The 15,218-nt window shown below is 47.7% G+C and overlaps 1 protein-coding gene across 1 annotated transcript in view; it reads left to right on the plus strand.

Moving 5' to 3' along the window:
- Positions 1-5,467: 5,467 nt before the first annotated feature.
- LOC147108192 (mucin-16) overlaps positions 5,468-15,218 on the plus strand; it is a 114,444-nt gene continuing 104,693 nt past the window's right edge. The window contains exons 1-3 of the mRNA XM_086004730.1: positions 5,468-5,667; positions 7,594-7,754; positions 10,360-10,427. Of these exons, the coding sequence (XP_085860856.1) occupies positions 5,577-5,667; positions 7,594-7,754; positions 10,360-10,427 (320 nt within the window). The 5' untranslated portion in view covers positions 5,468-5,576. The remainder of the gene's footprint in view (positions 5,668-7,593; positions 7,755-10,359; positions 10,428-15,218) is intronic.

Consider the following 15,218-nt stretch of genomic DNA (forward strand, 5'->3'; position numbering starts at 1 on the left):
GCTTTGGAATATACAATCTGCCCTATAAAGATTGCAAGGGGATAGAATAAAGTTCTTTCCAAAAAGGAGTTGAGGACAGGTCCATTAACCATATTCCTTTTCATTTACAGCAAGCATTACACAATTAACATCTACATTGCTCAGTACAACAGAGCCAGCAAATTCATCACCAACACAATCGTCTTCAACAGCAAGCACTACTGTGACATTAAGCACAACGGAAACAAGTAAGTCAAAACAATTATACAACACATTGGGGAACAACAGTTTGCAGTTCTCTCTTTTAATACATTGTTTGTTTTACAATGTGGAGTTGCATTAAAGGGAGCAAGTTGAAATTCTGAGTCATGCATCAAGAAACTGTATTTGATAAGTCCATGCACAACATGGATTGCAGAATTCATGCGCATAACTGATGCGATTCTTTCAATAGGTGCATCAACTGCAGCCACATCAACTACTTCTGGGTCAGCAGAAATAACATCTGCACAGGCAACACCTTCATCTGGCAGTACAGTGCAGCCAACAAATTCCATATCAACAAGACCAAGCTCAGTAACACAATCATCTTCACCAGGAAGCACAACAGTGACATCAGTTACCAGTGAAAAAGGTAGGATGGAAACCATTGCAGCACTTTGTCGAACACTATTTGTCACGGCAATGCTTTTAGAAATTCAGAAAAATGGATTGAAAAGTTCACAAACATAGATATTACTGTTCTTTCAAAAGGTGCATCAAGTGTAGCAGCATCAACTCCAATCACATCATCTCCAGAAAAAACTCCACATTCATCAGTGTTACCCGTCAGTACAAGAGAGACTACAAATTCCCCACCAACACAATCGTCTCCATTAACAAGCAGTACTGGAACATTATTCACAACTGAAACAAGTAAGACAAAGTCAATTATGCAATACATGGGGTACAATATGGAATTTACGGCCCAGAAAAATAAAAGCTTTTGTTCTTTCTAAAGGTGGGTCAAGTACAGTGCGATCATCTGCCATTGTGTCAAGTCCATCATCTCCACTGTCAACATTGTCATCTTCTGGTACAGCAGTGACAACAAATTCTATATCAACGCCACCAATTTCACAATCAGACTCATCTTCCCCAACAAGCACGACAGTGACACTTGCTACAACTGAAACAGGTACGAGTGAAATGATGACACCACAATTTGTAAAACACTGCAAGTAAGGTTATTGAGCAAAGAATTTGTGAAAGGTTGGATTCGAAGGCAAAATTCCCCAGTTCCATGCTCCAGGCAGTTAGACGTCTTGAAGGCAGCGCTGCTCACAGAGAGGGCTGTAATCCTGATCGTCGAGGCCACAGTCACCTTAACCACAGATTCTCACTGGGTGCTTTGGACAATACAATCTGCCCTATAAAGATTGCAAAGGGATAGAATTCCATTCTTTCCAAAAAGGAGTTGAGGACAGCTCCATTAACCATATTCCTTTTCATTTACAGCAAGCATTACACAGTTAACATCTACATTGCTCAGTACAACAGAGCCAGCAAATTCATCACCAACACAATCGTCTTCAACAGCAAGCACTACTGTGACATTAAGCACAATGGAAACAAGTAAGTCAAAACAATTATACAACACATTGGGGAACAACAGTTTGCAGTTCTCTCTTTTAATTCATTGTTTGTTTTACAATGTGGAGTTGCATTAAAGAGAGCAAGTTGAAATTGTGAGTCATGCATCAAGAAACTGTTCCTTGAACAGAGGCCTGACCTGTCCCCATCCACCACCACCCTCCTCCGCCTGGCTGAACTTGTTCTCACATTGAACAACTTCTCCTTCAACTCCACTCATTTCCTCCAAATCAAAGGTGTTGCTATGGGTACCCGCATGGGTCCTAGCTATGCCTGCCTTTTCGTGGGATATGTGGAATACTCTTTGTTCCAATCCTACTCGGGTCCCCTCCCTCACCTCTTTTTCCGATACGTTGATGACTGTATCGGCGCCGTTTCCTGCTCTCACCCTGAACTAGACAATTTAATTCACTTTGCCTCCAATTTCCACCCTTCCCTCACCTTCACATGGTCCATCTCTGACTCTTCCCTTCCCTTCCTCGACTTCTCCGTCTCCATCTCTGGGGATAGGTTATCAACCAATATTCACTACAAGCCCACTGACTCCCACAGCTATCTGGACTATTCTTCCTCCCACCCCGCCTCCTGTATTGACTCTATTCCATTCTCCCAGTTTCTCCATCTCCGCCGTATCTGCTCCGATGATGCCACCTTCCAGACCAGTGCTTCCGACATGTCTTCCTTTTTCCTCAACCGAGGATTCCCCTTTACCGTGGTTGACACGGCCCTCGACCGTGTCAGTTCTATCTCCCGCACTTCTGCCCTCACCCCTGCCCCTCCCTCCCGGAACCACGATAGGGTTCCCCTTGTCCTCACCTTTCACCCCACCAGCCTCCACATTCAACGGATCATCCTCCGCCATTTCCGCTACCTCCAAAGCAGTCCCACCACCAAACGCATCTTCCCCTCCCCTCCCCTTTCAGCATTCCGTAGGGACTGCTCCCTCCAAGACACTCTAGTCCACTCCTCTATCACCCCCAACAGCCCTTCCCTTTCGCCTGGCACCTTCCTGTGCAAGCGCAGGAGATGTAACACCTGCCCCTATACCTCCCCCCTTCCCACTGTCCAGGGCCCCAAACACCCCTTCCAGGTGAAACAGTGATTTACTTGTACTTCTTGCAATCTAGTATACTGTATTCGCTGCTCACGATGCGGTCTCTTCTACATTAGGGAGACCAAACGCAGATTGGGTGACTGCTTTGCGGAACACCTCCATTCAGTCCGTAAGGGTGACCCCGAGCTCCCGGTCGCCTGTCATTTTAATTCACCGTTCCATTCCCACTTGGACCTCACCGTCCTTGGCCTCTTGCATTGTTCCACGGAAGCTCAACGTAAACTCGAGGAACAGCACCTCATCTTCCGATTAGGCACGTTGCAGCCTTCCGGACTCAATATCGAGTTCAACAATTTCAGATCATAACCTCGGCCCCTATTACATTTTTACTTATATTTTTTTTCCCACCCCTTTGTTTTGGGTTTCCCCCCCCCCCTTTCCTTTTGTTTTTCTCTCTCTCCCACACGGCAGCTGTCTCTCATTCTGCCAGTACACTTCACACCTAATCTGAGCCATCTTTTGTCTCCACTTGTCCTATTACCATCTCATCTGGTTTTGAATATCTCTTAATGTCTCTTTACTTCTTTTGTTCTATCGCAGCCCTGCCTTCGATCTATTTCATTTCCTTTCCAGTTTTGAAAAAGGGTTCACCCGAAACGTCGACTCTAATTTCTCTCCACGGATGTTGCCTGGCCTGCTGAGTTTTTCCAGCATTTTCTCTTGTTATAACAAGAAATTGTGTTTGTTACGTCCATGCACAATCTGGATTGCAGAATTCATGCACATAACTGATTCTATTCTTTCAATAGGTGCATCCACTGCAGCCACATCAACTATTTCTGGGTCAGCAGAAATAACATCTGAACAGGCAACACCTTCATCTGGCAGTACAGTGCAGCCAACAAATTCCATATCAACAAGACCAAGCTCAGTAACACAATCATCTTCACCAGGAAGCACAACAGTGACATCAGTTACCAGTGAAACAGGTAGGATGGAATCCATTGCAGCACTTTGTCGAACACTATTTGTCACGGCAAGGCTTTTAGAAATTCAGAAAAATGGATCGATAGGTTCACAAACATAGATATTACTGTTCTTTCAAAAGGTGCGTCAAGTATAGCAGCATCAACTCCAATCACATCATCTCCAGAAACAACTCCACAATCATCAGTGTCACCCGTCAGTACAAGAGAGACAACAAATTCCCCACCAACACAATCGTCTCCACTAACAAGCAGTACTGGAACATTATTCACAACTGAAACAAGTAAGTCAAAGTCAATTATGCAATACATGGGGTACAATATGGAATTTACCGCCCAGAAGTAAGTATGAATCCTTTTTTTCTTTCTAAAGGTGGGTTAAATACAGTGCGATCATCTGCCATTGAGTCATCTCCATCATCTCCACTGTCAACATTGTCATCTTCTGGTACAGCAGTGACAACAAATTCTATATCAACGCCACCAATTTCACAATCAGAATCATCTTCCCCGACCAGCACGAGAGTGACACTTGCTACAACTGAAACAGGTACGAGTGAAATGATGACACGACAATTTGTAAAACACTGTAAGTAAGGTTATTGAGCTAAGAATTTGTGAAAGGTTGGATTAGAAGGCAAATTTTCCCAGTCCCATGATCCAGGCAGTTAGATGACTTGAAGGCAGCGCTGCACACAGATAGCGCTGTAATCCTGATCGTGTATGCCAATCTCCTCAAGCACAGATTCTCACTGGGAGCACAGGAACATTCAATTTGCCCTATGAAGATTGGAATGGGTTAGAATTCTGTTCTTTCCAAAAAGGAATCAAGGACAAGTCCATTAACCATATTCCTTTTCACTTACAGCAACGTTTCCACAGTTAACATCAATGTATTATTAAAGTATTCTTGATCTTGGGCAGTAACGTATTTAATATGCTATTTATTAAAATGCTGAATGTAAATCAGCTGGAACAACTTATTTTTGTATTACACTCCTCACTCAAGAAAGATATCTCAGAGTGCTTTCCAGTGCAGTGAACGCTGATCAGGAAGCAGAGATGGGAAAGAGAAGTCAGATGGAAATTAAATTATTTATAAAATGAAGAGGAACTTTCGGCACTGGGTGAGGCAGACGTGCTGAGGAACAAACCTGAAGGATAGGGAAAGACTAGCTGATCCAGCAAACCTGTTGGGTAAATGTAGTTGAGGTACTGATCAGCCATGATCTAACTGAATGGTGGAACAGGCCTGTGGGGCTGAAAGGCCTATTCGTATTCCTATGTCACATATTGTCATTGTGCAACTGATGTACACCATAACCCCATCTGCCCTCCGCACCCCAACGAGCCACACAATCTCCTGAGAGGCAAAGCAACCGAGAGAAAAAAAACCTAGGCAATTTAGGGGAAAGAAAACTCTGGGAAATTTCTCTCCAATTCCCAAAGGTGATCAAACAAGCTCCAGGAGACCGTAGTGACTGGGAAACACATCTCCCAATACTGCAACTACCTTTTAGGGAATTAGATGGTTACTTTAAAGGAAGAATATTAAAGAATATGGGAAGCAAGCAGGAGACTGAGATTAGACTAGGTGTTAGGAACGTAGGAATTGCTGGAGTAGACAAAAAAAAGACCAAGGGCCCTCTACCATCCTGGTAGTCGCATGACAAAACAAGATGGAAAAAAGCACTGGTGCAGGCTTGATGAGGCAAATGACTTGTTTCTGTGCTGCAATGTTCTATAATTCTATGAAATGTTATTCTCTACATAATGTGGAGTGCAACTAGTGAAGAACCTTGTGCTTTTGAAAAGGTGCAAGTGGAGCAACATCAACTACTGCTCAGTACCTTCCAGCAGCATCAGCCACTACTTGGTCATCTCCAGCAACATCTGGATATCCAACCACCACAAATGTTGTTACGATGTCCAGAGGAACTTCCCTGACTATTTCACCAACCTCTTCAGTTCAATCAACATCAGTTACAGGAGCATCAGTCACCAGTGAAACAATGAGTAAGATTAATGTTATAAAAAAGGGACTGTTGATTCGTAACCACCTGATAAAGTGTTTGACGTGAAAAGTATGTCAAAATCGTATCTAACGCTGAGTAATGCTACTTAAGATTGTAATGTTTCACAATCTTAATTTAATTTGTGGTGGGTGATGATGGCGAACTGTCAGCTTTTGCCGTCATTATCATAGAAACATAGAAAAATGGGAGCAGGAGTAGGCCATTTGGCCCTTCGAGCCTGCTCCACCATTCAATATGATCATGGCTGATCCTCTATCTCAATACCATATTCCTGCTCTCTCCCAATACCCTTTGACCCCTTTTGTTTCTAGAAATCTATCTATTTCCTTCTTAAATATATTCAATGACTTGGCCTCCACAGCCTCCTGTGGTAGAGAATTCCACAGGTTCACCACCCTCTGAGTGAAGAAATTTCTCCTCATCTCTGTCCTGAATGTCCTACCCCGTATCCTGAGACTATGACCCCTCGTCCTAGAGCCCCCAGCCAGGGGAAACATCCTCCCTGCATCCAGTCTGTCTAGTCCTGTCAGAATTTTATACGTTTCAATGAGATCCCCTCTCATTCTTCTAAACTCTAGTGAATACAGGCCTAGTCGACCCAATCTCTCCTCATACGACGGTCCTGCCATCCCAGGAATCAGTCTGGTGAACCTTTGCTGCACTCCCTCTATAGCAAGTATATCCTTTCTTAGGCAAGGATATACTTCCCTCTGAAACTGACCGTAATTTCAGGATTTAGCACACACGCAACTAAACATGGAAATCCTGACGTTGCGGTCAGTCATTCACTGCTGCGCTGTGGACACCCCCTCCCCCCATAGCTGGCAATCAGTGAAATCAGTGAAACTGACAAAAACTTAAATTTTTCTGCGCTAATATCGTTGTTAAACACCCCATTAAATGCTAAGCCTTGTTGGAATACGTGTAACTGGGGTTTTAACAGCGTATTGACTGCTAAACAACCGTTCTGGCCCTGAAAAACTAATTTTATATTTGTGGAATGTCACATTTTTCCATTATGATAAATATGACTAGATTTTTAAAGAAATAATTTTTTTAAAGTTTGTTCATGATATTTCAGCTTCTACCGTAACCCCATGTATATGTCCCTATTTTTATTTCGCTCTCTGTAACATTTTTAAAAAGTGCAAATAATCAGTGCTTTTCATTTCCTGGTTTGCTGTCTGGTCTGTGACAATTCTTCAATGTGAGTGGCTGCTTAGACAGCTTGTTGACATCACTGCTGCTCTTCACTGGCGTTCCCCTTTTGACAGCACTACAATCCATTTCACATCGAGGAAGCTAAAGTTTTCGTCACAGAGATCACGAGATCTTTGTGTGCAGCTTTCTCCGAGGTCAGCGGCGATCGCCGTCGCTTCGCCGCTGGCCGCAAATTCTGAGCCAATATGTTAGAAATGATTCTCCTTTCCACTCTCCACCGATGCACTATGTTTATTATTGCTTGGGCAATATTGCAGCATCTTCTTGTTTCGAAGTGTTGGGAGAGCCTTGTGACGCTGTGTTTTGGGCAGCCCTTGATTGGCAGCGTTGTTGGACATTCCTGACTGTCTCCTGTTCCAATCAACCTACACTCTTACAAACCTATGAGGCGCAACAAATTCACTTACTGAAGTCAATGGGTATGATACTTACTATATAGACAATTCCAGCCTCTCTATGTATTATTTGTTATATTTTGAATATTAAATGGTAAGAATTATTTACACTGGCAAAGTAATAAGATTATTGTTTTCATGTAAATTGATGGAATGTTTTGGTTTATGCATTTCAGTTACAAATTTATTTATTTAAACCTTTTTTCTTATAATTAAAAAGAAAGTGGTTGAAGAGCCAATATATTTCTATTGCATTTTCAGCTCAATAATTCCTTTCTGTTTCTTTACAGCAGAAGAAACAATTGTGGTGATAACACAAAACCCCAACCATGGAGCACCGACAACAATATTCAATGTGACCTTCATTATTACCAACCTGCCCTTCACATCAAATCTAAAAAATGTTAATTCTCAACTCTACCGGTCCGCATCAATGATTATTGCCAACAGGGTAAGATTGTGGTACTAGAATTAAAAAAACAAATCATGCACCAAGTTGTTTGGAGGATTATGATCTACAGCTTCAGGAAAGCAGATTTTGCGTTATGAGAATCACTTTAAGCAGAGTTTATAGGAAGCAGAGGAAAGGCATGTGCACAGACATTATGGAGGGAATTTTAACCTAAAAAATGGGTGGGTTTGGAGTGTGGGTGTAGTTAAATTGTTTAAAATGGGAATCCCGACCTGATCCCGCCTCCAACCCGCCCACTTCCGGTTTTAACGGAGGCAGGATGGGGGGCAGGCAACCAACCCGCTCCCGGGGGCAGAACGTCAATTTAACTATTATAATGAGGCTAGAAGCCTCTTTTTTAACCACCATTTTGTTTTTAACTGTATGTGGACGGGTTTCACACAATTTGTGAAACCCGGCAGTTAAAGCAAGACAGGGACTGCTGCATCCAGGAGGTAAGTGTCTTTATACCTACCTCCTGGATCCAGGGTCCCTGCCTAACACACGCCCCATGATCGGAGACCTCCCACGAGGCCTCCCCCACCCCCGCCGCCCCCAACGATGATGCTGAGGTCAGCCACAATCCCCTCCCCCCCCTCCCCCCACCCCGATCGTCTGCCCGGCCCCCGAGCCCCGGTCCTCTCTTTCCCCACCCACCACCCCACCCCCCCGATTGTTTGCCCACTCCCTATCCCCGGTCCTCCCTCCCTCCCCCAATCCTCGGCCCAGCTCCAACCCCCAGTCCTCTCTCCCCTCCACCCTGATCCTTTAAACGGCCCGGCCCTCACGCTAACCCTCCCTCCCTCCTCTGTCCAGTCGAAGGCCTACCCGCCTGCAGCATGCCAGCCTCTCAATCTGGCTGGCTATGGGTGGGAAACTGAGGCCTCGCATTCAAATCAGGCCCTGCCATTAAAGTCAGCAAGGCCTGCGGGAAACCCGGCCTCCCGGGTTTCCTGACCTCATCAGAACCCACCCCCTGCTCCCAACCCGCCTTCCTCCAGAAAATTCCGGCCACTATACCCACAAGAAACAAGACAACAGCACACACAGACCAAGATGGCTAAATAAAGATATGGGCCTTGAAATTCCATAGGGGTCTGCCAGTCTTCTGTCATAACTCCAGTGAGAATCCAACCAAGCGCCAAGAAAATGGTGGAGACTCAGTTATGCCGGATCTCTGATGTCTCCGGGTGTTTCCTCAGTGATTTCTAAGAGGTGGGACTTCCATTCACCTCTTACAAGGTAAATGACGGGCAAGGTGTGTGGCCAGGGGTGGGGATACCCTAAACCAGGAATTCCTGCTCCTACTCCACAGTCAGGACAGTGTGGCAGCCAATATGCCAAATGAGTGGAAGTGCATCGACCTCCATATGTGGCCCGGATGCCTAAAGTATTAAAATAGGTATATTTTAAATTTAACCATATCAGCGCCTTTAATGAGGAGGATGAAGAACACTGGGGGGGTGGGGGGTGCCTGGGCAACCCCCCTCTCCCAAGAGTGGACAATTGTAGGAGTTTCCATAGGCCTGGGGCAGGCGGTCGTCAGAGATGCACCACCTGCACCATGCAAATGAGGCACCCTTCCATTGACCTCGCAAACTGTGCTGGGATCAGTGCTGGAGGACATTATCAGGCATGATCCCAGTGTAATCGCATGGGATCGTGACCGGAGGAAATTTGAAGCCAACCGAACCCAACTACCAGAGACAGCTGTCACACACCGAAAGGTAGAAATGAAAAGCAACACGTAATAACATGAGTGGAATTATAACTTCATTCATTTAGGTCTATCTATTTTTCATTCATTTCTTCAAAAAATTAAAACTATTCATTATATAACCATCCTGTCCATTTTAACAGTTGTTGACTTGTTAGCTGTAACTTCATTCAATTTAATGCATCAGCTGTTTCTGGCAGTGGGACTGGGGCTCCTGAATGGCAGTCGGGTAGGTAGCATTAGGATCAAGGCTGTTTTCTGGCTTAACAAGTGTAAGCAGACCATTCTACCAGGTGAGTATTCATTGGTCAGTTCACTTCGACTAAGACTTATGGATTCAAAATGCATGCAGCAAATTAGAGGAAATTGCAGTTTTCTCTATACGGGTACATTTCTTCTATCGAAACCAAGGAGATTTGGGCTATTAACCTGGTTGCTGTGTGCAATCTTAAAAGTTACATTTGAAGCAAAGATAATTCAAGTGCTAAGGTTTCCCAACTATCAGTAGAAACTTACAGAGGTAAATTTACTCTCGCTTGAGAAAAACAAAACTTAAAATTAATGGATGAAAAATTGTGTCGGACATACTGACCTTTACACCCAAGTTCCTGATATTACTCCTGTCATGTGTCGGGAGCATTAATTCATAAATCTACCCCTCAGATTGGGATGGTCCAATTCTTTGTGTTAATACTGGGCTGACAGTGTCAGGGTGGGGTTGTCATCTGTGGAAAGCAAAGGTCCAGCACTGAATGGTGGAAATATAGAAGTGAATAAATATTTTGCAGTTTTGCCTGATTACGGTAGATTGTGCATGTTTTGTGAAAATAACTGGGTTATATATGACATTTTGATATTCAATGCTTTTGATTTTTCCTACGTTTTCAGCTTGATAACTTGTATAAAAACAGTAACATCAATTCAACATTCTTAGATTGCAAAACAGAATCTCTCAGGTAAGAATTTTTGCTCATAATGCTACACACTGTTTGATGCTTGTTTTTAACTGTCTTTTTCATGATTATTCTAATATTTTCACCACAAGTAAGATATCAACAGGAGAAGCAGGTTGGAAATGCCCCAGTACATTGAGCCAATGGTTATAAAACACCAGGGCCTAGAAATTCAGTTGGGCGCGCCAGCCGTTAGCGCCTTAGGAGGAGTAGATCTCGAGCGCTAGGTGCTTATCGCCCGGGCGCAGCGCGATCTGCGCCTCTCCCCAACTTCAGGATGTGGTAAACCACTTTTATCGTTCACTATCGTTACACTATGGTTATCAATGTTTATATCGTTACACTATGGTTATCACTGTTTACACTGTTGTATCACTACACAAGGTCACCTCTTGTCACGCTGTTATACCTGGGCTGACCACAGCTGACTCCGCCCATGACTCCGCCTGCTTGCCCAGGTATAAAGGTGGTCGACTGGCTGGTATTCCTCCTTGTTGGACCCGATCACCCACGAGGGTGGGCTCTGTTATTTAGCCAATAAAAACCTATAGTTACTATCTTAACTCGTCGCTTTTCATTGGATGAATTGATAGGTATATCAATTTTATTGGCTAAATTTTGAAATGAGTGGATCGGAGCAGCCAAACGACCAGCTAAACGGCCAGCTACAACAGCCACAGCAGCCGGCCTGGCTGCGAGCCCTCCGACCGCCATACCTGGACCTAAACCCACAGGCAGCGAACTCAGCCCTCGACTTCAAACACTGGCTGAGCTGTTTCGAATCCTACCTGGGAGAATCCGGCGTGCCTCCGGGATCCAAACTAAGAGTTCTGACCGCCCAAGTGAGCCCTAAAGTATTTGCACTCATCCAGGACCTTACTACATACGAGGACGCCCTCAACCTGCTGAAAGAGCAGTACCGGAGCCCGGTAAACTCTATGTATGCCAGACATCTCCTAAGATCCCGCTCGCAACAGCCAGGAGAGTCTGTAGATGAATTTTTACGGGCGCTACAAACACTCGGCAGGGACTGTGACTTTAAAGCTGTAACGGCTGCAGAAAATACTGAAGGGAATATCCGCGATGCCTTCGTGAAAGGCCTTCGGTCCGACTACTCACGGCAAAGACTGCTCGAATCAAAGGACCTCGACCTGAATACAACTGCAGCCCTCGCTCGCTCTCTGGAAGTGGCCCATCGGGACCTCGAGGTGTATTCCAGGTACTGTGCTGCGCGACCCTGGGACTCCGGCCCGACCCCGGCCGCAATACCCCTCGCACCGCCGCCTCTGGGACCTACCTCAGCGTCGGCGTCCCAGAACCGATCGGGACCGCCACCCCCGGTACCGGCTGCAACATCGGAGCCCCGCGATCGGGCCGCCGGCTGCTTCTTCTGTGGCCAGGCAAAACACCCGAGGACGCGCTGCCCTGCAAGAAACGCGACTTGCTCCGATTGCCACAAGAAAGGCCACTTCACTAAGGCCTGCAGGGGGAGAGCCACAGACGCCAGCAGTGCCTCATGCGAGTTGTGGGGGCGGCCATCTTTCATCAAGGCCAAAGATGCCAGTATCCCCTCGTGTGAGTCGTGGGGGCGGCCATCTTTGATCAAGGCCACCGACGCCAGCAGTGCCTCATGTGAGTTGTGGGGGCGGCCATCTCCTCCGCCATTTTATTCAACCTCGTGGGCGCCGCCATTTTGTCCACCACACTCGACCGCCACCTTGTCTCCAGACCCGACCACCGCCTCACCCGCAGACTACAGCAGCTCGCTCAGCCATACACTAGCCTCCGTCACACTGGACCAAGCTCGCCCGCATCACCTGTCTAAGTCCATGATGGACATCAAAGTAAGCGGCCACGCCATGACCTGCCTGTTCGACAGCGGAAGCACGGAGAGTTTCATCCATCCAGACACGGTGAGCCACTACTCCCTCACTGTCCGGCCAACGCGCAACCGGATCTCGATGGCGTCGAGGTCCCATTCTACAGACATCAGCGGCTACTGTGTTGTGACCCTGTCGGTTAGGGGCACGGAGTATAAAAATTTTAAACTCCTCGTCCTGCCCCAGCTCTGCGCTGCCGTCCTACTAGGGCTGGACTTCCAATCCCACCTTCAAAGTGTCACTTTGGCGTACGGTGGACCCCTCCCCCCACTCACAGTCGACAACCAGCAGCCTTTAAGCCGCCCACCGCATACCACCTGCGGCCTATCCACCCTCAAGGTCCCGCCCCCCTCCCTGTTCGCTAACCTCACCCGCGACTGTAAACCCGTCGCCACCAAGAGCAGGCGGTACAGCGCCGGGGACAGAGCTTTTATTAGCTCTGAGGTGCAGCGTCTCCTGAAGGAGGGCATCATCGAGAGGAGCAACAGCCCCTGGCGTGCCCAGGTCGTAGTCATTAAGACCGGCAATAAAAACCGCCTGGTCATCGACTACAGCCAAACCATAAACCGGTACACCCAGCTGGACGCATACCCCCTTCCCCGCATATCTGATATGGTCAATCAGATTGCACAGTACCGGGTATTCTCCACCATCGACCTTAAGTCGGCCTATCACCAACTCCCTATCCGCCCTGAGGACCGCCAGTATACCGCCTTCGAGGCGAATGGCCACCTCTACCACTTCCTTAGGGTTCCCTTCGGCGTCACCAACGGGGTTTCGGTCTTCCAAAGGGAGATGGACCGGATGGTTGACCAGAACGGGCTGCAGGCCACGTTCCCTTATCTAGATAACGTCACCATCTGCGGCCGCGACCGGCAGGACCACGATGTTAATCTGGAGAAATTCCTCCGTACGGCCGAACGGCTGAACCTCACTTACAATAAGGAGAAATGTGTGTTTAACACCTCGCGTCTCGCCATCCTCGGCTGCGTAGTAGAGAACGGGGTCATCGGCCCCGACCCCGAAAGAATGCGCCCCCTCATGGAGCTACCCCTCCCCCACTGTCCAAAGGCGCTGAAGAGAACCCTGGGGCTCTTCGCCTACTATGCCCAATGGGTGCCGAATTATGCGGACAAAGCCAGACCCCTCATGAAGTCCACCTCCTTCCCCCTGACGGCAGAAGCGTGCGCAGCCTTCTCCCTCATAAAGGGAGACATTGCTAAGGCCACGATGCACGCGGTGGATGAGTCTATCCCTTTCCAAGTGGAGAGCGATGCATCCGACTTTGCCCTAGCAGCAACCCTTAACCAGGCGGGGAGACCTGTGGCCTTCTTCTCAAGGACCCTCCAGGGCCCTGAGATCCGACACTCTTCGGTCGAGAAGGAGGCCCAGGCGATCGTGGAGGCAGTACGACGCTGGAGGCATTACCTGGCAGGCAAACGATTTACCCTCCTCACCGACCAGCGTTCGGTCGCTTTTATGTTTAATAACAAGCTGAGGGGCAAAATCAAGAACGACAAGATCTTGAGGTGGAGAATCGAGCTCTCCACCTATGATTATGATATCTTGTACCGGCCTGGTAAACTGAACGAACCCCCAGATGCTCTATCACGAAGTACATGCGCTAACGCGCAAATTGATAGACTGCAGACCCTCCACAATGACCTCTGCCACCCCGGGGTCACCAGACTTTACCACTTCATTAAGGCCCGCAACCTGCCCTACTCCATCGAGGAGGTCAGGACCATGACCAGGAACTGCCAAACCTGCGCCGAATGCAAACCGCATTTCTTTAGGCCGGACAGAGCAAGCCTGATCAAGGCCACCCGCCCCTTCGAGCGCTTGAGCATCGATTTTAAGGGGCCCCTCCCGTCCTCTGACCGTAATGTGTACTTCCTCAACACCATTGATGAGTACTCCCGTTTCCCCTTTGCCTTACCCTGCCCAGACATGACCAGTACCACGGTCATCAAATGCCTGAACGACCTCTTCGCCTTGTTCGGGTTCCCGAACTATATACATAGCGACCGGGGCTCATCCTTCATGAGCGAGGAACTTCGCCAGTTCCTACTAGCGAGAGGCATTGCTGCAAGCAGGACCACCAGCTACAACCCCCGAGGGAACGGCCAGGTGGAAAGAGAGAACGCGACTGTCTGGAAGGCCGTTCTCTTAGCCTTAAAGTCTAAGGGCCTGCCAACCTCTCGCTGGCAGGAAGTTCTCCCGGCAGCGCTGCATTCCATCCGGTCACTGCTTTGCACGGCCATTAACGCCACCCCCCATGAACGAATGTTTGTTTTCCCCAGGAAGTCGACTACGGGAACCTCGCTACCAACATGGCTGACTTCTCCGGGGCCCGTCTTGCTGCGAAAGCACGTGAGGGCCCATAAAATGGACCCCCTGGTCGAGAGGGTGGACCTCCTGCACGCCAACCCCCAGTACGCCTATGTGGCATTCCCAGACGGGCGGGAGGACACAGTCTCCTTACGAGACCTTGCACCCTCGGGCACCCCTGAGACACCACCGTTACCCCCCACCACCCCCCCAAATCCACCCCAGGTAGACGGCATGCCGGAACCCCACGAGCCTTCGCCGACCACGCAGACACCAGCATTAACATCGGATACTGCATCACCGCCGCCGCTGCTGCGCTGATCAGAGAGACTTACGAGGCCTCCGGACAGACTGACATACCCGAACTGGTAGTACACTTCACCCCGCCGGACTCAAATCTAAACAAGGGGTGAATGTGGTAAACCACTTTTATCGTTCACTATCGTTACACTATGGTTATCACTGTTTATATCGTTACACTATGGTTATCACTGTTTACACTGTTGTATCACTACACAAGGTCACCTCTTGTCACGCTGTTATACCTGGGCTGACCACAGCTGACTCCGCCCATGACTCCGCC

Source organism: Somniosus microcephalus, chromosome 13 (assembly GCF_052327205.1).
Source record: "Somniosus microcephalus isolate GS21.2 chromosome 13, FLI_Smic_1.0, whole genome shotgun sequence".
Taxonomy (NCBI): domain Eukaryota; kingdom Metazoa; phylum Chordata; class Chondrichthyes; order Squaliformes; family Somniosidae; genus Somniosus; species Somniosus microcephalus.